At 32.4% G+C, this 22,001-nt stretch overlaps 1 protein-coding gene and 1 long non-coding RNA gene across 3 annotated transcripts in view; one reads left to right on the top strand and one right to left on the bottom strand.

Annotated features, from left to right (window-relative positions):
* LOC149480209 (adhesion molecule nephrin-like) overlaps positions 1 to 22,001 on the bottom strand; it is an 84,714-nt gene that overhangs the window by 6,000 nt on the left and 56,713 nt on the right. For both annotated transcript variants that reach the window (XM_089706956.1, XM_089706957.1), the window contains exons 8-13: positions 18,387 to 18,517; positions 16,112 to 16,265; positions 15,634 to 15,781; positions 14,520 to 14,659; positions 12,293 to 12,429; positions 10,987 to 11,140 (exon numbers count right to left, since the gene is read on the bottom strand). In XM_089706956.1, the coding sequence (XP_089563082.1) occupies positions 10,987 to 11,140; positions 12,293 to 12,429; positions 14,520 to 14,659; positions 15,634 to 15,781; positions 16,112 to 16,265; positions 18,387 to 18,517 (864 nt within the window). The remainder of the gene's footprint in view (positions 1 to 10,986; positions 11,141 to 12,292; positions 12,430 to 14,519; positions 14,660 to 15,633; positions 15,782 to 16,111; positions 16,266 to 18,386; positions 18,518 to 22,001) is intronic.
* Positions 2,327 to 4,047, top strand: LOC149480211 (uncharacterized). Its single transcript, XR_016317085.1, has 3 exons — positions 2,327 to 2,683; positions 2,810 to 2,871; positions 2,946 to 4,047. It is a non-coding gene; the product is annotated as an uncharacterized LOC149480211 (long non-coding RNA).

The following is a 22,001-nucleotide window of genomic DNA, read 5'->3' as shown; positions in this document are numbered from 1 at the left end:
ATACGTGGTGATCTAGGTACATAAACTATGTGTAAGATTTCTATTCTATTTCATCTATATGCTTTAGCTTTTCATACCCTGCAACACGGTAAATACCAATTCTTTACAAAACATATTTTAACAGCATAAATTAATATTATTTGACCCGAAAACTTAACCAATAAGTCTCTCTCAAGCAAGTTATAGATTAGAATTAGATAGTAACACGGTTGAACCTCTTCAATATTTATCAAAGCCGAAACTCAAGTTATGACGTAAGCATCAAGTGGTTCAACTTAGTTCAACGATTAGCAACTCCTAAGTGCGACCAGCTACCAAACTTGCACCGTAACACAACTTATTCAATTTAAGTTTAGTTGCATTGAGATAACTTGTAATATCTTAGATTAATTGTTATAACATAAGTGTTAAGTACTATTGTTGTACTTAAGTTGGGATTTTTCACTTACTTTCCGACAAATTTCTAAATGTTATTTCTAGATATATTTTTAGACGCTATATTAGTTAACTCGTAACGCACATACTATAAATATATTCAGTTATTAGAAATTATTGTTAAAGGTACGAAATTAAACAATGAAAAGGGAATGGACACGAATAAAAAGCATAATTGTAAAAAAAAATAACATTTACGAAATTTTTTAAATCACACACAAATCTTTTGAAATCCAGTTATTTCAACGTACAACTAACTACACTCGACCTAAATCATTAAAAACTATCAACCCAACAGTTGAACAAAGCCATAACAAAACTATATCCAAATCAAATTTTAGTTACATCTCCTAACATATATATCGCAGGCAAATTTTTTCCGTCCGCGGAGGCCCCCAGGGACCGCGCTACGCTTTGCGACTAACAATGGAAGAACTTTCGAGGCTTTACGTCCGAAATTCACACACTATTGTTTTTATTCAGCTACCCGCTTTAAATTTATTGAAAAAACTGTGGTCTGTAGTTTGGAATGCATGGGGTATTGGGTGTGCCTCTAAATACACAAACAAAGCCTTCTTCTCTGATATCATTTTTCGCAGTTTCATTATCGCAACTCTGGGGTTTTGCTATCGGTATTGAAAAAGAAGTTTTTTTAATAAGGACAGCTTTAAACTGATTTAAAACGTTATTTATTCATTATTTTAATGTCGATTTTTTATTTTAACTATTTTGAACATTTATTTTATTAAAATATGACCTATAATATCATGATGATAACTTGTTCTAAATAACCACATTAATTGTCCCAATAAATTACCCGCCGAACATACTTATGAAAAATATTATTACATCATTATAGCCATTATTCTCTGGCAAGAAATCTGGTTCCAAACTAAAACCATACTCTTTAACTTTAATCCGCGGCAAAATGGCGCACGAGGGATAAATTCCGCGGACGGCATCAAGCCGGAAATCATGTTGTAATGAGGGTCTATGAATACTCCAAGTGCTGTTGTTTATTTCATTTATCTATTCTTTCATCTCAATGTATAAACAACCAGCTCTCAACTGGATTGCTTCTTCGAAAACGGAAAGAATTTCAATTCGTTCGTAGAATTGGTAATTCTGTATGGCAAGTGCAAGTCGATGTAAATAGATCTGAATCTTGTTTGGATGGACTAATCAGTAAATATACATATTAGATTTTGTGCTTTTCTTTTTGAAACTAATATAGAAAATGGTACAATACAATGCAAACAATTGAAAAGTGATTTATAGATTATATTTTAAAGTTTTAAGTTAAATATTAATATAGAATACCTAAATTATTTATTAAATGTCATAATATAAACCTAAACATAAGCAAATAATAAGCAATTCAAGACTAAGATTGACAAGTTTCCATTAATACACATTGAATTTTACCAAACCGGAATTTCCCGGACAACTAAATTCACTTAAACATTACAGAACAATGAATATTTTATTTGATATGATAAGGATCGATAGTTCAAATGTTTAATAATTAAAATAGGTAAAATACAGGTAAATTAGCTTGGAGAAATTTTTGCATATGTAGTATGGTGTGTATATTACTCAGATCTTAGAGCGCGTTTCCACTATATCGTTCTGGCCTATACAAAAATGTTTCGATATCCTAACATTACTATTTAAGGTGATGAATTAATTTTTCTAACATTTACGGCCCTTTTCAAACCTTCGTAATTTTTATATTATTAAAGTTGTCGTGATGAAAATTCTTGACAAGAAAGTTCAATAGTAACACAATACGTCTACCGTTTTAGAAACATGATTCCATGATATTTTCTCGATAGAAAAAAAATACAAAGTTATCATTATTATTTTTTTTAAATCTCTGGCATCTTCAAAATAACAAACGTAAAGTTACGACTTTTTGGATATTAACTATAAAATATACAACCTATACGTCTACCGATTTAGAATTTTGAAATATGCGATGGTTTTGAAATAAACAAGAAATACTTGAAATTAGCGCGCGACCAGCCAATATAGCGAGAGCCGCCCTGTACCTTCCTACCCCGATCGCTGCACGAGTCATTCCCGCTACGGCCGTCACACGGGGAACTTGTGTCGCTCGCGCAATCGTAAAAAAGGGTGACAACACGATAAGACAAAATGAGACAAATGGGGACAATAAAGAAAATAAGAAGAAGAAACATAAAGGTTGGAGGAAAAAGAATGCTTACAATTGGAACAAATTAATGAAGTAAGTTGGTTTTATTTTAAATTTGATGATAATTGTATTATAGACGATGTTTGATATGTACCCCTGTTTTAAGTACATAACGAATGTGTAAGATTTTTTCATTTATAGCATAAATAATCTGTTCAGAAATCCGGAATCCAGAAGGAAAATAAACCCACTGATTGTTCACAATGTGAATCCACTCCTTCGTAAGTACCTTTATTCAGTCAAAAATGTATGTTATCAAAGCTCTACTGGTTTTATCGCATGATTTCATTTTTAGCAAAAAGCAACAAAGTGCAAAGAAATAAAAAATCATGGTGAACTTAGTGGAAGTATGGCGGACATAATATGGAACAGGAGCTCATTGGAGTAGTATTATATTTAAAAAAAATACGAAATAATTTCAAGAATTACATTTCTTAGAAGGTGGTAGATAAGTATGTTGTATAAAGAATTTGATGTTGATATTTATTTCATTTATACTTACTACACCTGTGCGGGAAATTGCTTAGTAATAAAACAGGTTTATATTCATATTTACATAGTAATGTGAGTTTTCATTTCGAAAAATTTTGTGTAAGTATATTAAATTGAGTTCCTGGGTGATCTGGAAACACAATTGGGCCCGGAAGATGGCGCTGCAGTCACTCCTCCTAATGACATGAACCGATTTGGATGAATATTTGTGTGCACATTTCATTTTTGTGGGATGATTGGTTGATTCGCTTTCACATTAGCTAATATTATGTATTTTTGTTGTTAGAAAGTAAATTTAATTTAATGTTTATAATACATTATTATTGGTATAAATAAGCCAGTGTTCGTCTCACATTGCTGTACCTGCCTACCTACCCTACCAGGGCCTAACTTTGTTCTGGCTATTTTATTTTGATTATTTGTAATGAATAATTACAATTATAATAGAGTGCAAAAAATAAATACATGCGTCAATATATTTTGTGTTTTTTTTAAACAATTTTTTTATTTAAAAAAATATCATTCCGACCGCGGCTTTGCCCGCGTGGAATTAGATTATATCGTGAATCCTGTCTTATCCCACAGAAGTGTTCAGTTCGGATAAAAAGTATCCTATGTGTAAATCCAGGCAATTAGCTATATTTTATCAAAATTGGTAATGTAGTCTTGACGTGATTAAGTAACAACTAACAAAAAAATATACAAATTAACATCCAAAGTTTCGCATCAGTTTTACTGTATTAGTGATATCTTCCACTCTTGACTTTGACTGAGAAGAATTAGGGTTTATAACTTCTTTCAGAAATATTACCTTTCATTTCTGGGCATGACGTAATATCTACGTCAGCATCAAATTCTATCTAAATCCATTCAGTAGTCCGCGTTATTGAGTACCATTTCATTTTTTCAGAGTAACAATATTTTTTGTTATTTTAAGATTATTTATAACCTGTATTATTTTGTAATAAAGTAAACATTACGAAATAATAATAATTATTAATAATGTCTAAGTAGTTGTTAAAAAGAAGATTATTTGTTTATAAGCAAGAAAATAAAACCAGTAAATCAACAATTAAATATATGTATAAGAATATTATAACTGTATGACGACTCCATACATGTTTGTCCCGAGTCGGCCAGCGGCAGCGCGGCGAGTTTGCAAGAATGACTTCGCGCACGCAGCGAGCTATTAGACTCCGCCCGCCAAGCAGTAGATTTTTTTTTGTGTATCGTCTTAATTTTATACTTATTCCTAGCAAAACTTTTGTTTTCAATAAAAACAAGTTTTCATTTGAAAGAAAATGGTTTTGACTTTATAAAAAAAAATATATCATTCAATTTTACGTCCTTGAGCAAACGACAAGGCGACTACCGTGAAACAATAAAATATCGTGTCCATAATAATTTGTTTCATAATTAATATTTGACCATAATAATTACGAAACAAAACAAATAAATAAATCGTCACTTAATAGTGGAAAGTGGAAACACGCACAAAACCAGAATAAACCAGTTTACGCTGTCCGCAGGTGCCACGTGCAGTCGTTTGGTACCGTTAGAACATAAAGCACATTTCATTCAAAAATTATAATTATTATGTACGTAGTTTAATTGATAAATTTTGTATTTGTTGATTGTTGTTATTATTTGTTATTATTGTTATAATATTTGTTGAAGTGAATTACATGTCCCGCAGCCGGAGGCCCCAAATGAAAACTCAGATGTACTTAAAAACTACATTTAATAGCTAAAATGAGACTTTTACACCCATGTCTGCACGATGCAGACCGGAGTTAAAGAATGAATTTATACAGTTTAATAATTATAAAGACGTAAGCTTGGATGCTAACTAAGGGAAATCGCATCCACATTCTATTCCCGTGCGAACGGCGTATTCAGCAGTTTTGTATGAAGGCAGGGCCATAACTAGTGTTTTATTTGTGTGTAAGTGTTGTAACTTTATATATTCTGCTGCCCAGTTACAAATTACTGAACACATAAAAGAGGCAGATTACTTAATAAAGTTAAGCAATGAAAATATGGATCGCTTCGAGTCTATGACCAATAATTATGTATGTCAGTGTTCCATAAGTGACAATGAGCAACCGTCGCCCCATAAGACCATTGACTGCACTGACATGCATAGTATCCAACCAACGACAGCAATTTCATCTAGTAAAACAAAACATCTTTCCATGCAGGAAATTGTTGTGTTGTCAGATAATATAGGTCAGGGATTTGGCGCTTTGCTTAACAACTTAGGGCATAAAGTAACCAATTTTTGCACTCCTAATGGTTCATTTACATATATCATGAATTCGTTAGATAATTTTAGTTTTAAGGAAAATAGTATTGTTATTATATTATACGGAGATAGTTTTAATTTAAAAAAACATGACATTGATATAGGATTTCAAAAAATGTTGAAAATTAGTAGTGAGACAAAATGCAAATTTATGTTGTGTACATTGCCATATTTGCCTGGTTTGACACAAAATCAAAACAAATTTATCTATAATATCAATTTAAAATTATATAATTTAACAAATCATCATAGTGATGCATTTATATATTTTGACATAAATTCTTGTATAAAATCTTTTTGTTTGACAAAGAATACAGTGTATCTGCCATCTAGATATAAGAGAGAACTTGCTATGTTAATAGCATATAAAATTATTAACCAGTCTGATACATGTTCAGTAGCAGACCATCGATCTACTATAATTTTATGTAGTAGTAATTATATACATCAACCTAGGTTAAGTGTTGATAGACAAACTAGCCCTAAGCTAGATTTAAACTAGTATGTAAGACAACAGCTAAGCAGCCTTTTTCCATTGTACATCAAAATATTCAAGGCTTGGCTAGCAAATTATTAGAAATAGAATTATTTTTAAATCATAATAGAATTAAAATATTTTGTGTAACAGAACATTGGCTTAAACAATGTCAGTTGTTAATAAATATTGATAATTATAAATTAAAAAGTATATACTTTAGGACAAATGCTATTCATGGAGGTTCTCTTATTTTTGTACACAATAGTTTAAAATGCAAGGAACGAACTGACATTGTTAGCCTTTCTGTAGAACGCACCATTGAACTGTCCTGTGTTGAGCTTGAGCGTTACATTATTGTTTGCGTATACAGACCTCCTTCCAGTGACTATAATTTGTTTGAGACAGTCATGGAAGAAATATTAAAGCGTTTAGGCAGGAGTAAAAAGAAGGTAATAGTATGTGGTGATTTTAATATTGATTTACTTTCACACACACAAACGGCAACACGAATAGTTAATTTGTTTCATTCATTTAATCTGTATAAACTTTTTGATGAGCCCACACGAATAACACCTACTTCTGCAACTTGTATTGATAATATATACTGTGATTGCAAATGTTTAGAAAAATATATTCTCAACACGCTAACTTCGGATCACTGTGGCCAGAAAGTAGTTTTTGAATGGGATTGCATACCTACATTTAAAAGAATTAATGTTAGGCCTATAACTAGAAAAGGCATTCATACATTTAGAAATAATATTGATAATAAACTACCTGACCTGAATAATCAATCCTTTCATAAAAATCCTTGTGAAATGTTTACAAATCTTTTTAAGTTCATTCATAGTGAATATGAAAAAATATTTAAAATTAAATCTTTAACTATTACCAAGGATTTACCATTCAGCCAATGGGCAACTCCTAGTATACACAGATGCAGGAACGTTCTTTACGAGTTATATGGTATGAAACAATATAACAAAGACTTGCCATTTCTTAGTTATGTTAGAAATTATTCAAAAACATTTAAAAAAGTTTGTTTCACTGCCAAGAGTTTGTATATCAGAGACAAAATACGCAACTCTGACAATAAAGTTAAAACGGTTTGGACAATTATTAATGGTGAATTGGGCAAAATCCGATCAAACGATAGTACCATAAAACTTGTCAACTCTGGTAGGGTCATTGACAAAAGTGCTGATGTTGCGCTTGCTTTTGAAGATTTCTTTAGTAGTGTCCCTGCTAGTTTAACTAAGAATTTAAATTCGTCTTCAGCGCTTGCAGAGTCTTTATTGAGGGATCACGTTGCTGAGTGTAACAAATTATTTGAATTGCGACACGTGACTGCTGATGAAATTGTTAAAACTTTTAAAACATTAAATTTAAAAAAAACATGTGATCTCTGGGGTATGTCTGTAAATTTAGTAAATAATATCATAGAAAACATTGCCAATCAACTAGCGTTTATATTTAATCAGTGTTGCGACTGTGGTATATTCCCTGATTTACTAAAGTTTAGCAAAGTTATTCCTTTATTTAAAAGTGGTGACCAAGAAGACAGTAATAACTATAGGCCAATTTCCATATTACCAACTTTGAGCAAAGTCTTCGAGAAACTAATTTTAAACCAATTAAATAGTCATTTTGCATCAAATGGTTTACTGCACGCCAAACAGTATGGTTTCACAAAGGGGCGCTCTACCACTGATGCTGGAGTAGCTCTTTTATCACATATATACAAAGCATGGGAAAATTCAAAGAATGCTTTGGGGATATTCTGCGACCTTTCTAAGGCTTTCGACTGTGTAGAACATTCCACTCTATTACGGAAACTAAATTTTTATGGTATCAAAGGTTTAGCTCAGGATCTCATAGCTTCATATCTTCAGAACAGGGTACAAACCGTTGTCGTTAATGGAGAGAAATCTCGCGGTGCGCCGATTGATATAGGTGTTCCGCAGGGATCTATCTTAGGACCGTTTTTGTTCTTAGTGTATATTAATGACCTACCTTATTATTTGCAGGATATGTGTGAAATAGTACTGTTTGCAGATGACACCTCATTAATTTTTAATGTGGATAGACATGACACAAATGTTGACGAAGTAAACTCTGCTCTTTTACGCATATCCAATTGGTTTAATGCTAATAATTTACTATTAAATACAAAAAAAACAAATTGTGTAGAATTTATCCTCCCAAATGTAAAAAAGGTGAAAAGGAATATTATTTTAAACGGGGAGGTATTATACCCTGTGGAATCGACTGTTTTTCTTGGTTTGACATTAGATGAGAAGCTTCAATGGGGGGCCCATGTTACCACCACCGCTGCTAAGCTCAGCTCAGCTGCATATGCAGTTAGAAGAATAAGGCATCTCACCGATGAAGCAACGGCTAGATTGGTTTACTTTAGCTACTTTCATAGCATAATGTCCTATGGAATTCTGCTATGGGGCAGGGCTGCAGATATAGAAACTATATTTATATTACAGAAAAGAGCCATACGCTCTGTATATAATTTGCGTGCTCGAGACTCACTAAGAGATCTCTTTAAGAATACTGGTATCCTTACTGTACCGTCGCAGTATATATTTAATAATATTTTATATGTACATAATAACGCTTACTTACACACAAAAGTAGGAGATAGACATTGTTATGACACAAGAAACAGAAATAAAATTGAAATGCCATTATTCCGGCTAGCTAAAGTTAAAAATTCATTTATGGGCCAAGGTATACGCTTTTACAACAGAATTCCTCATAATATTAAAGAGTTTAGTAGTTCTAAATTTAAATCTTATATAAAAAATGTACTTGTCAAGAGAGCCTATTACAGTATTAAGGAATATATGGAAGATAAAAACCCATGGAGGGTTGTCGCGTAAAAACCACAGGACAGTTCTTTGGTATATTATGATAATATATTATGATATTACATATGTAATTTGTAAAATTGTAAATCTGACATGATTAAAAAGAGCAACTATGGAGTTTCTTGCCGATTCTTCTCCGTAGATACTGCTTTCCGAATCGGTGGTAAATGTTAAAACATGTACTTAATGACGTTTCAAAAGTGCTTCTAGAAGAAGTCTAATTGAATAAATAAATGTTTGAGTTTGAGTTTGAATTGTTAATTCAATATGGCTCCAGTGTTAAAACATGGTCGAGGCAAGCCTTTGACTTCTCAAACTAAAGAATTAAACTTTAAATGTCGTTTCTTTTTCAGGTTAGTAAATTTTTCATTTTAGTAACATTGTTAATGTAAAAGTTATATGTATGTTAAATGTGCAAATATTAAAATAAAGTCTCATCTTTTTCAGAGGAGAAACACATATAGTTTAATTTAAAATCCCTTATATATACAGGGTTACTTGTAAAACACCGGCAACCTCGCAGGACAAGGTAGCTAACATCATAAGTAACAACATTTCGACTTTTGATAATTTGTTAGATTTTATTTTCATACAAAAATAAATATTCATTTAATTTTCCGTCTGAATATTATAAACTCTACGCCTCCCAAAAATTACGTAAACAAAAAGCGAACGAGAGGGGGAAGGGGGCGTCGCGTCGTCCATCCGATAATTAATAGAACATAGACTTACAAATGTAAGGAGAGTACAATAAAAGTTTAAAAAATCATTTAAAAATAATTTATTGCGTTATGCCAAAAGTCGTAGAACAAATGTTGTTACTTATGATGTTAGCTATCTTGTCCTGCGAGGTTGCTGGTGTTTTACAAGTAACCCTGTATAAAATAAAAACTAAAAATAAAATGTTGTTTTATTTTATTTGCTGACCATACACTACTACAAACGCAAAAATTTCTCCAAGCTAATTTACCTGTAGTGAACAGTCATTTGCGCGAAACGTCTTAATAAACAGGAAATAGCTTTAAACTGTTCTAATCATTGTTAGAAAATTTTTAGTTAGAAATTGATTACAGATTAAACTAATTGTAAAATATATGAATGACTTAATTTCAGTACCACAACTTAAGGAAAGGGAATAACTTCGAGATTTTTGTGACAACATTATTATTACTATGTTAAAAAAAACTCTGGCGGGGGTGATTTCAATGTATACCTCATTGTTTCAGGAAAACGATAGGGTTGCCCCAAACTTTAGGGTTTGTACTTTTAAAAATTAAACACGGACAAAGTCGCGATCGTTCACTATTAATAGATAAGTTAAGAGGAAATTGAGGTATATTTAATCAATAATCACTCGTCGTGTGATCCATGAATGTAACCACACCATTACGTGGTCGCGTTATGAAACCGACGAGCTATTATCGCATGTCATAAATTACGGTTCGGTTATCCGTAATATACGGTTTTGCATTTTGTACAAAAACTTGTGATTATGCGCCGGTGGTTACGGTTAAATAGATCAAAAAGTGGTTTGATTCATCAAATTGACAAACATTCAAGTTTTGTTAGATGAACGCGGTCCATCGAATGATGGACGAGAAAATAATATTGGCATATTGATTTGGCCAATACATAATTCACTACTAGCTAGTGATAGTAGATGAGATATAGTAGATTATTGCTTAAATGGTCACAGGAGAGCTATAATTTTCCAGTAAGCATTTCATTTGTGACTGTCATCAGTGATATAATATTATTGATGTATAATATTAATTAAACTATCAGTGGACGGTTTCAGAGATGAATATGTTTTATTAAGCTAATATTTACTAAGTTAAAATACCGAAAAAAATGGAAATTTACGGCAAAAACTATCAAATAGGTAATGCGTCCTTGAAAAGTCCACAGAGGTACATAATATAAATCGGTTCACCCAGTCGAAACTTCGGAAGAAACAAAAATCTGTCAAATCGAGAACTTGTTTGGAGAAAAATCTGTTTATGAAGTTGATTAACAATTAACATACCTATAACAAAGATATCAAATAAAAAATAATCATCAAAATCGGTTCACACAGTCGAAACTTCTAAAGTAACAAATAAAAAAAATACTCGTAAAAAACCTCATTTTTAAAGTGAAACTTCTTACCCTCATTTTCATAAAGTCGGTTACCAAAACTCACCAGTATATCTATCAGGCGACACCACACTATACAGCGACAGCACTTCCCCGCGCCCCGCACCGTTCGCCGCGTACACCCGCAGTAAGAGGCCCCCAGAAGTGGATAAGTTGGACACTGTGAATGTCGGCGTGTTTGATGTTATGTTCGCTTGTACCTGGGGGAATGTTTGTTATTAAATTGTCGTAGTCGAAAATTTTATACAGGAAATACGTACCCACCACAGCAAAAATTGTTACGGGCATTTTAAACAAACCGTATTTTAAATATTGTTAGGCTCACTGTAAATACAGATAATATCCATGGTGCCAATTTATTTTTTATAAACTTGACCACAATCTTATATATAAAAATGAATCGCAAAATGTGTTGGTAAGCGCATAACTCGAGAACGGCTGAACCGATTTCGATAATTCTTTTTTTATTATATTCCTTGAAGTACGAGGATGGTTTTTACGTAGAGAAAACGTAAATATGTACCACGGGCGAAGCCGGGGCGGACCGCTAGTCTTATATATAAAAATGAATCGCAAAATGTGTTGGTAAGCGCATAACTCGAGAACGGCTGAACCGATTTCGATAATTCTTTTTTTATTATATTCCTTGAAGTACGAGGATGGTTTTTATGTAGAGAAAACGTAAATATGTACCACGGGCGAAGCCAGGGCGGACCGCTAGTCTTATATATAAAAATGAATCGCAAAATGTGTTGGTAAGCGCATAACTCGAGAACGGCTGAACCGATTTCGATAATTCTTTTTTTATTATATTCCTGGAAGTACGAGGATGGTTCTTATGTAGAGAAAACGTAAACATGTACCACGGGCGAAGCCGGGGCGGACCGCTAGTCTTCTTATATATAAAAATGAATCGCAAAATGTGTTGGTAAGCGCATAACTCGAGAACGGCTGAACCTAATTCGATAATTCTTTTTTTATTATATTTCTTGAAGTACGAGGATGGTTTTTATGTAGAGAAAACGTAAATATGTACCACGGGCGAAGCCGGGGCGGACCGCTAGTGCAAAATAAAATATGAATTTGTAAATCTAACCCCGTTGTTAACTATTCACAACGTTTTTACATTTTTACTGGACTTAAATGTCCAGTTAAAATATACCTAATAAAAAAAATCATAAGATATAAATCCATAAATTTGACTTATCAAGTTCTCAATACCGTGTGTCCAAATGTAACCATCATTCCCATACTAACAACGCTCCTAAGCTCTTGTTAGAGCTTAGGAGCGTTGTGCAGCGAACCTTGGGGAAAGATAAAGTTCCTTCCGAAATCCCCACCCCCATACTCACAGTGAGCGTGTGCAGGTCCAGCACCTCCAGGTGGAAGGTCTGCAGCAGCCCGGTGTCCCCTCCCGCGCCGCAGCGCACCGCCAGACCCTCCGCGCTCTGGTTCAGCACGGAGCAGTTGTGGAGCGGCTCGGGGACACCTTAGGGGATACAGGTTTAATGTGGAGACAATTATTCAAGTCCAAAAAAACGCAGTGATTTTTTTAAGACATGACTTTAAATGCAGCTACGCGGCAGTTGAACGACTATGGCAATGTCTAAATTTCAAAGTATAGGCGTGGCCACCGTGCGAGCGATGAGACGACGTTGCGAACGCAAATAAATATAAAAATATATAATTTTTTTATTTTTAATTATGAAAAAATCTTTTACATACTGTCGAAATCAGGATCGACAATGGAAATTTTGAAATAAATGTGCCACTCTGATCTTACAAGAGTGCGCTTATCATGTGAAGGAATATGTTTCTGCCCCGCTTCAGCTGTCGCGCTGCTCACATTGTTATAACTACAATTATTTGTTTCAATTTACATAATATTTTGTTTTATTCTTTGTAAGTTACTGCTTATGTCAAAAGCATTAAAATGTAAATATCCCACTTATTTTATTCATATTTAATCGGAACATTAAGTCACATCGTTTATTCGCAAAAACAGTATGTGGGTGTTACATTAAGGCACAAACGATAAAATAAGCATAAAATGTTTATTGAATATTTCATATTTTCAATCGAAAGCTTAAACAAAATGGTTTATCATAAATAACGCGTCATAAAACATTTAAATATCGCTTATATACAATTCTGTTTACTGCAACAGCGTAAAATTAACTAAATAGAAGCGAAACTTGGAATTTGAGAGTGAAAACTATCTCGCAATTTGGACCATCTAGAAACTTTTATAATAAGTAGCATCTCCGCTATCCAACTCTTTTGGAAAGCATTTGAATTGTAATTTTTGAATAATTTACCGCAGTCGAGAAGTTGGCTGAGAATTCGAGGGAATTCAGTAAGAAACTTTACCTCAGTTGATGTATGCCAGAACTGTTATTGGAAAATGATAGTAATTTATACAGAAACTTCGATGAGAATCTATTGGGATGATAATGTTTTCGAATATTATAGTTATGTTTTTGAATTCAAGCGATGCGCTCCGTTTCTGCTATGTACGTAAACAAACTTTTGTACTGTTAAGTTGTCATTCAGATAATTCAATGAGTTAATTTTAGAGGTCATCAGCAAAATACGTTGTTTGGGGGGAAAATGAAGTTTGACGATTTGAGATCAGTGTGGGAGCGATCATATTTATAATTATTATACCACAGATTACTAATAAGTTCACCGTGCTGTCGCGGCTTCAAGCCGTCCGCGTCGGTCTCAACTGCTTGAAGCGGAACGTGTACGGCCGCCCTTAGCTCTACGTTGATCGAAAAATATAAAACAAAAAACTGTCAGTCATCCTACGTATGCCAAATAAGATTAGCTTTCAAAATAAAATTTCATTATGCATTCTACCGTAAAAACAAGGTAAAACCTATCTAACATGCATCTCTTTGAATATCTTTTCATTCGACCAAAACCAATAGAATATTCCTTTACAATTTCTGTGAATATTTATTTTATGTGAAAAATGTAGTGTAGCGGTCAGACAAATGGTCGCCGGCAATGAGGCGGGACACAGCTAGCGGAAACTATTTGTACTTTATTTTTCGTTTCTCGTTGGAATTATTTTTTGGTGGAGAATATGTTTTTTTGAATACTGACCTAATCTTTGTAACAATAGGAGGATCGAAAATATTATAAACAGTTAAGTAGGTAATTTCAAACTAAATAGGTATGTATGTAAGATTCAACTGAACCTTTTAAGTGAGATTTCTGAAGAGACAGGTAATTAAAAATAAAAGATATTGATTGCCAGAATAGTATATAGATACACCATACATATACATAAAAATATGGTATCTACATATATTAGTGTCACGGAAAATTATAATACAACGAACTTAAATCTCGATATGTGAAAGGACAAACAAAGGATACACTTTCGCATAGTGTTACTAAGTAAAATATTAGTTAGGAAAATATTAGTAAAACTAAGGATAAGAGAAAAAAAATATTTGAATTTGGATAATATTAGTAATTAAATCGCATTATATTACTAAGGATTTTAGTGGTTTCGAAAATTTAAGTAAAAATAATAGTAGTAGGCAATATATTATAAAGATTACTCACTAGCAGCCACAACACTAAACCAGCAGGGTTCACTCTGCACACCGGCCGCGTTGGTTGCTAGGCAACCGATAGACCCGAAGTCGGTCGCAGATCGCGGCGTGTAGCGGAGTGTCGATGTGTGACCAGATTGCTGGGAGAGGCTATGGGAAATATAGTTAAAGTTATAACTATTATTATATTATGCAAAAAATAAAGCGTCTTCAAATTGTTAGAACTAGACAAAATTCAATCGGGAACATAAAACAATAATAAAAACAATAGTAATTAGGTACTTATAATTATTGTTTTGTTAACTAGGTTCACTAAGTTAAAAGTTTTGAGGTGAAGCCTTAAAAAAATAAAATCAAGCTGAAAACGTCCTCGTATTTTTTGAAGTCGGTTTAAACCCAATTTAATAAGATAAAATCATAAAATTATTGTATTTTCACCGAAATACAAACTAAAGTAGGTCAATATCAAATATGTACTACCAAAACGCGTCAATATACCTGTAGTTACCAATAAAAAATATTTTCCATGACGTAATTAATATGTACCATTCATTCAATTATAAAATTAACGTCCTATATCTGATTCAATGCTGATAAATTCTGCGAATTTTTATCCAATAACAGGGTTTTATCAAAAATTTATGACCAAAAGTATTAAATTTGGTCGAATACATTCCCGTTTCTTGTTAAATATTATAAAAAATGTAATAAGATTAATTTTTGACTATTACCGTTGCTCATTTATTAACTTTACAATTTTCAATTATCAAAATAAGTAATGAAACATTTTTATAATACCATGTAACTTGTTGAATTACTGAATTTATTTCAAGAAAATTAAATTTACATCTAGCACTACCACTTTACATCCTACAAACAATCCCACAATCAACCAATTTCACAATCAACAATCAACCATTCCACAAATCAATCAATCAAACTTTATTACTTTTAACATTAGTGTACCCAACGAAGTTTGCCTAGAAGAGATCGCTGTTCAACGATAAAGCCGCGCTTTTGTACGTTTTTGTATTATTGTCTGTGTCTTTTCGTATTGTTTCCTGGTTTTGGAGCAATTTGTATCTATCAATAAATTGTTAAAAAAAATAACGCTACATACTCACCTAGGATCTATCTCTCTCCCCCCTGTACCATTAAGTATCCACACAAACCGAGCTGGTGCCGGGCTGCCGTCCACAACACAACTTAGTTCCACTACATCATTGAGAACTGCTCCATATGTGTGGTTTGGCGACTTGCAGGAGGGGGGATCTGGGTGGAATATTTGTGAATTATTTTTAGAGTACGTACCACTAACACAGGAATAGTTAATGTGCTTGCTACGGGTGTGTTAGACTTGCTGAATAGGCATTCTGGTTCGAATTTTGATTAAGGTTCAGATTAGTTTTACTTTCAATTCAGATGCTGATTCTGATGTCTATGCGTTGTTATGCAAATGTAAACCCCATCAGCACTACGTTGTACATTATAATGCACCAACGTCTGTTCCAACTATCCCAACCCTGATATTTTTCCCCACTAACATAATCACTAACGAAATATCACTGACTCAATACTAAACTATAGACCTCTAGCACTCACACGCAACCTGCAAGCTGACAGTATTACTAGCGCTGCCCTCTTCATTACTTGCAGCACACGTGTAGTCCCCGGCTGCAGTACGCTGTACATTGTGAAGTACTAGTCTTTGTTCCCCAACTATTAGCCCGCTTGCGTTGTGAGATAGTTCTGTACCCTGGAGGAAAAAAGTCTTTTTGTAGGTATACTACTATAAGTGCAGAGAATTGGGATTTATATGTTTGTTCTGTCAATCAACCTATCTGCTTTAATTCTTAAAATGAAATAGATTGGATTGTTGGCAATATTTTAAGTACCTAATCTCTGGGATAACTGAAACCGATTGAAAGAAATAAAAGAAAATAAGGAGTGTTGCTAGTGACATAAAGCAAAATTTTTTTTGTAGAAAATATGTGTAAGCGTGTGAACGCAGCGATAATTTAAAAATTTATTTATTTAAGCGAGAGATAGCATGGAAATTATGAAAATATTCAAAAGTATCGAAAATCAAATATTAATTAATATAGTTTAAAAAAAAACACGCTGAAAACTGATGTAATAATTGTATTGTCACTGATCCTTGATAAGGGGACAAAGTTATAATTAAATCTGTCCTTTTCAAGTGCGTCTAAATCGAGATAAAGGTCGGTTACATACAAACATTCAAGTGAAGGTAATAAAAGTATGTTATTATCAAAGAAACCCATAATGTTCTAATTCTAAACAGCGCAAGAAAAATCATAGAAGAAAATATCATACACATTATAAAACATGAAATTTAATATTATTATTATTTCATTACATTGGTATACTTTTGCTAAAAGGTTCTAGAATAAATAGTAACATACGAACCAACTTTTACGTACATATCGTGTGAAAAGCTTTTAGCCAAACTGTAAATTGAATATAAGTACTGTGATAAACTAAATCAATGATAACGACTTTATATAATATATATTATGTAGGTTTATTTAAAATAAATTTATCATAATATTATTTTTCCGAAGCAAAGTTTATTTTTTTAACAAAATTTTTCGGAAAGTTACAAAACTGTAATTATATATTATTATCGTTATGAACTTTTTTATCAGTTGAAAGAAAAATACGACACGACATTATTATAATATTCGTATCGTCCTATTTTTGTTATTTATAACTTAATCGAAAAAGAAATATATTCGAAAGATATGAGAAATTTTTAATATTAATTTGCTTACGTTCTGAATAATATTCTATTTGTTCTTATATACTTTACGTAAATACGAAAATATAACCACTCTTCCGTTACTCTTTAACTTTGCAATATAAACCGGTAACCACTTACAGGTTACATCAATTAAAGGGTTAAAATATAACATAAAGGGTCGTTTATCACAAAGAGTAGTTGAGTGAAACTAAATCCAAAATATTGTATTAATTACAACGTAACTGTGGTCGGTACACGTGTTAGATCAAATAATAAAACCCATAAGTTTATTTTTGTACTTATCCGACAGTGTAAGTTATCATACTTCTCGGAAACGGCTTGACCGATTTTTATGAAGGTATATCTATTTGGCAGTTCTGAGAATAGTTTCTTATACATGATTAATTCCCTAAGTGACAAGTAAATGGCTTGTCTAAAGTTTCCGGTTCTATTCTAAGTAAATTCCTACCTTACTTGGTTAAAGTAGGAAAAAACAAAATATTATTCAATATAATAATATAACACTATCCAAACTAATGTTATTAAAATATAATAAACCACTCAACCCAACACCGATGTGGTTCAAATTTGTATTGAAAATATATACATATTATTATGATTGCTAAATTGACTTATACAGGATTAAAGTTTTTCCTTTATTATTATAATTTAGCTTTAGTGCAATCACGATACATAACATTACTCATAAATTACGTTACGTGTTATTAGTTAAGCCTTCCATTACCAAATTTATAATACTCTAGAGAGTTCGTGCATAAAACTAAATATTATATTCGATTATTAGAAATTGAAAACCATTATGGATCATTGTTAATATGTTTTTTCTTCATTTACATAGAATCCTGCATATTTAAGATGTTTCTATTTATTGAGAAGTGAATGAAAGTTTTTTCTAAAGACAGTCCGTAACCATTCAAATGGCTATGCAAATTTTATTTGTAGTGTTCCTTCAGCTACATAATATTGTGCAAGAGAACTAGAGATGTTATACTATGATCATTTGTTTTGTATGGTAAATTTGATAAACTTTTGGGTAAGTATGCCAAAAATCTTTTTAGAAAAAGTTATTAAAATGATTAAAAATTAACTTACTTGTTTAAACCAAGTAAACTTATCGGGCCGCGGGTTTGCTTGCGCGCTGCATTCGAAGTAAACATCGTCTCCCTCCTTTATGTGTTCCGGACTCAGGTTCGATCCCAGCTTGAGACTCACGATTGGCACATCTGGGGAAATTATTATACAGATAAAACAAAATAAAAATTATACATATTTATAATAACATGTTTATAGTTACATTTAATTATTTCAATAAAAAAAAGCAGTTTACGTTTTAAAAGGGAAAAAATGGTATCTGTGATTTTATCACAATTTTATTGTTCAGCCTATTTGATCCAAAAATCTTTTTTTAATTAACAAAAACATAATAAACTGAAAAAAAATTATAGCAGAAAATACACTGAGAAAGTAGAAAATCGTAATTAATAGTTCTGAAACTTATAAGATTTTAGTATAAAATTATCGTATAGTTGCTTTTTATTTTTATCGCATTTCAACCAGATTTCCAGAGGCTACCGAGTTGCTAGTACATTACACGAACACAATACAATAAGGATAATTTAGCATAATGCTACAACTGCAGCTGCACGTCAGAGAACGTCGGAGCGACAGCTGCTAAATGCTGCTGGCGTTTGAATGGCAATGTACGGGAATATACATGTGATTCGTACTAGCTGCTGGGCAGTTTCACCTGAGGGCATAACATGCTAATCCGCATTAGTTTGTTGATTTAATTGTTTAATGCCATGGCAAAGACTGAATTATTTCCAAATATTTTAGTTTTACTGTAATAGTAGATAATAACTTATTTTATTATAAACATCAGAAAAGAATATTTCTTGAGCGACCCATTTGCAATCCATTTAATTAATGTAAATGTAAGTATCTAAATTTAACTCATAACTACATCATACAATACGCAAACCTCATTAAAACTAACAATCTACAAAGCAAACACACCAAAATAGTTCCCCACAAAGTAAATAGTAAATACCAACCAACCAAAAATACCTACGGTTTATAATCATTATAGGTTCCCCCAAACCTTAATTATCGGCTGGTCGATTAGAGCCAACGTTGATGGACAGTTCCCCCCGACCTCCCCTCTCAATATATTGCAATTATTTACTCCCAATTTTGTTGAGAGCTTTCATCAAATGATATCGGTAATGGTATTAACTATTCAATATAGCGGTTTGCTTGTTATATTGAGCTTATATTTTATTCTTGTATAGATATTCTTAGTTACTAGCTGACCCAGGACCCCCGGCGGTATAAAAACGTATAGAATATATAGAAAAAAAAGGAACCTACGATGATCAAAAGATAAACAACATAGTGAAGCTAATACTATACAGGGTGTAATCGTTAAGTGTGCACAGGCGATTATTCCGTAACTATTACAGATATCAAAAAACTTTAAACTGATATCGAAAGTACTTAACCTAATGAGTAAAATGGCCATAATAAATTTTTAAAAATAATACGAGAAATATCTAAAAAATTAACTTTAAACCCTCCCATACATTTAGTATGAGATATGAATATCCCATGTACATGGGTTGATCCAAAAGTAATGATAATCAATATTAAACAAGGTCATTACAGTTAAAATAATTATGTATTTCTCTAGATAGTCTTCTAACTAGATAATATACTTCGATATTTTTTTTCCTTAACTTAGAAAAAAAAAAAACTTTGACTTCATCTACAAAAACCCCTCAAAATCGGCCATCACTTCGCTGTCGTCTTAAAATTTCTTATATCGACGGTGTTTCTTGTGCCGAGGTAAGAGATAGAATTAACTAGGAGCTAGATCTTACAAACAGGGTGGGTGTTCAAGCATTTTCAATGCCGATTTTTGATTGGCAGCCATCGCAACTGACGCTTTGTGATCTGGTGCGTTGTCTTGGTGAACCAACATTCAAGACCGAAGTTTGCCATGTCTCTTTTTCTTACTAACCTACCCGCAATCTTTTAATTTGGTCTGTGTAGTAAGAGCCCTGTGTAGTGTGTAGCCCAGTGGCTACCTTCTTAAAATATTCCACATTTCTTCAGCGTCCCAAAAAACTACGGCTTTAATCTATCCCACTAATTTTCACTTTGAAAATCTTCACCGTCACTTTGGAAGCTCGCATCCAGGCCATTGATTGTTTCTTGGTTTCAGCATAAACATGGTGAACCCAGGTAACGCCCATGGTCACAAATCGTGACAAAAAATTATCCTGATCTCATTAAAAATTTAGAAATTCACCCTCTAAATGTCGAATCGTTGTTTCTTCTTTTCGTCGGGAAACATTCTGGGCTCTGGCTCGCACTGTTCACATTAAAATTAATGTTAATACTTGGAAACGTGGCCTGTAGATATAATTTTTTTGTGATAACTTAGTGATTACATGAGCAAGCATAAAACATTTATTTTATATTTTTATGTGCACAGGAAATACCCAATTATCATTACTTTTGGATCAACCTATACATTTAATATGAAAGATTTTAGCTTTTTTTTTGTTTTTTTGGTTTTCTGCTTTAATTACTTCGCAAATTTGGAGGGAAGTTTATTTAGAAACTGTAAATAGACCTCCTCATTGTATTGCACAATGAGGACGTCACTTCGAAAATCTACTATGAATACAAAATGTATGGGAAATAAATTGTATGGGAGCGTTTAATGTAACATTTTTGGTTATTTCTCGTTTTATTTTTAAAAATTTATTATGGCCATTTTACTCATTAGGTTAAGTACTTTCGATATCAGTTTAAAGTTTTTTGATATCTGCAATAGTTACGGAATAATCGCTTGTGCACACTTAACGATTACACCCTGTATATAGGAGACTTTATAAATAATTTGCAAAAGGTGAAATAGAGCATGAGTGTCTAATAAGTGGTGACTAAGAAAATAACTAAAAGAAAAGCGCAATTAATCGCTGTCTATTAATATTTATAACATCAATAATTATTTTAGTATAACTAATACGACCTCAATAATATTTCTTTAATACTTTCCAAGCTACAACGATATCTTCCTACGACTAATTAAAAAGAAATACCAAATTGATGCATTTATTTATGAATTTTAAATATGTAATACTACCAGGTCAGACTAGATCATTCGGATCCAGAGCTATTTAAAGAAAAAAAAAGGAAGTTAGATTACTGTATCTTTATTTTTATTAGGTACTCTGAATAAATATAATTTCTCATAATCGCGCACTCTGGTAACCGCGAATATACAGAAAATCATCAAGCTTAAGCTTCCACGTGTAGCAAACTCTTTGATATTTATATATTTGTTGCGAAAATAATATTACATTACATGTCAATTTCGTTCACAATGCCTTGAAATATAGACTAGTTAAATGTTATTTTCCCAGGCCTTTATGTAGGGCAACGACCCTATAGACTTCGGATATTGTCTTCATTTGAGGCCTCAGACCGATATAAATTATGCTCTTTTCATGCGGATATTATTAATTTTTTTACAATTATTTTTGACACATAAACCGGTTGTTGATAATTGAGCCTAAAACCACCGCCTTCTGGACACAGATTTTCAGCTAGTTGTTAAAAGTATATTATGGGAAATAAGCTATAGCAATTTTGCCTGTATGATTGAATTCCAACTGTATTAATAAACTAATGTATTAT

The sequence above is a fragment of the Colias philodice genome, chromosome 18 (assembly GCF_061535455.1).
Source record: "Colias philodice isolate Cphi_HAF_F1 chromosome 18, ilColPhil1 Martin Lab GWU primary, whole genome shotgun sequence".
In the NCBI taxonomy this organism is placed as follows: Eukaryota; Metazoa; Arthropoda; class Insecta; order Lepidoptera; family Pieridae; genus Colias; species Colias philodice.
Note: the sequence above shows the minus strand (reverse complement) of the source record. Positions and strands in the feature narration are given on the sequence as shown.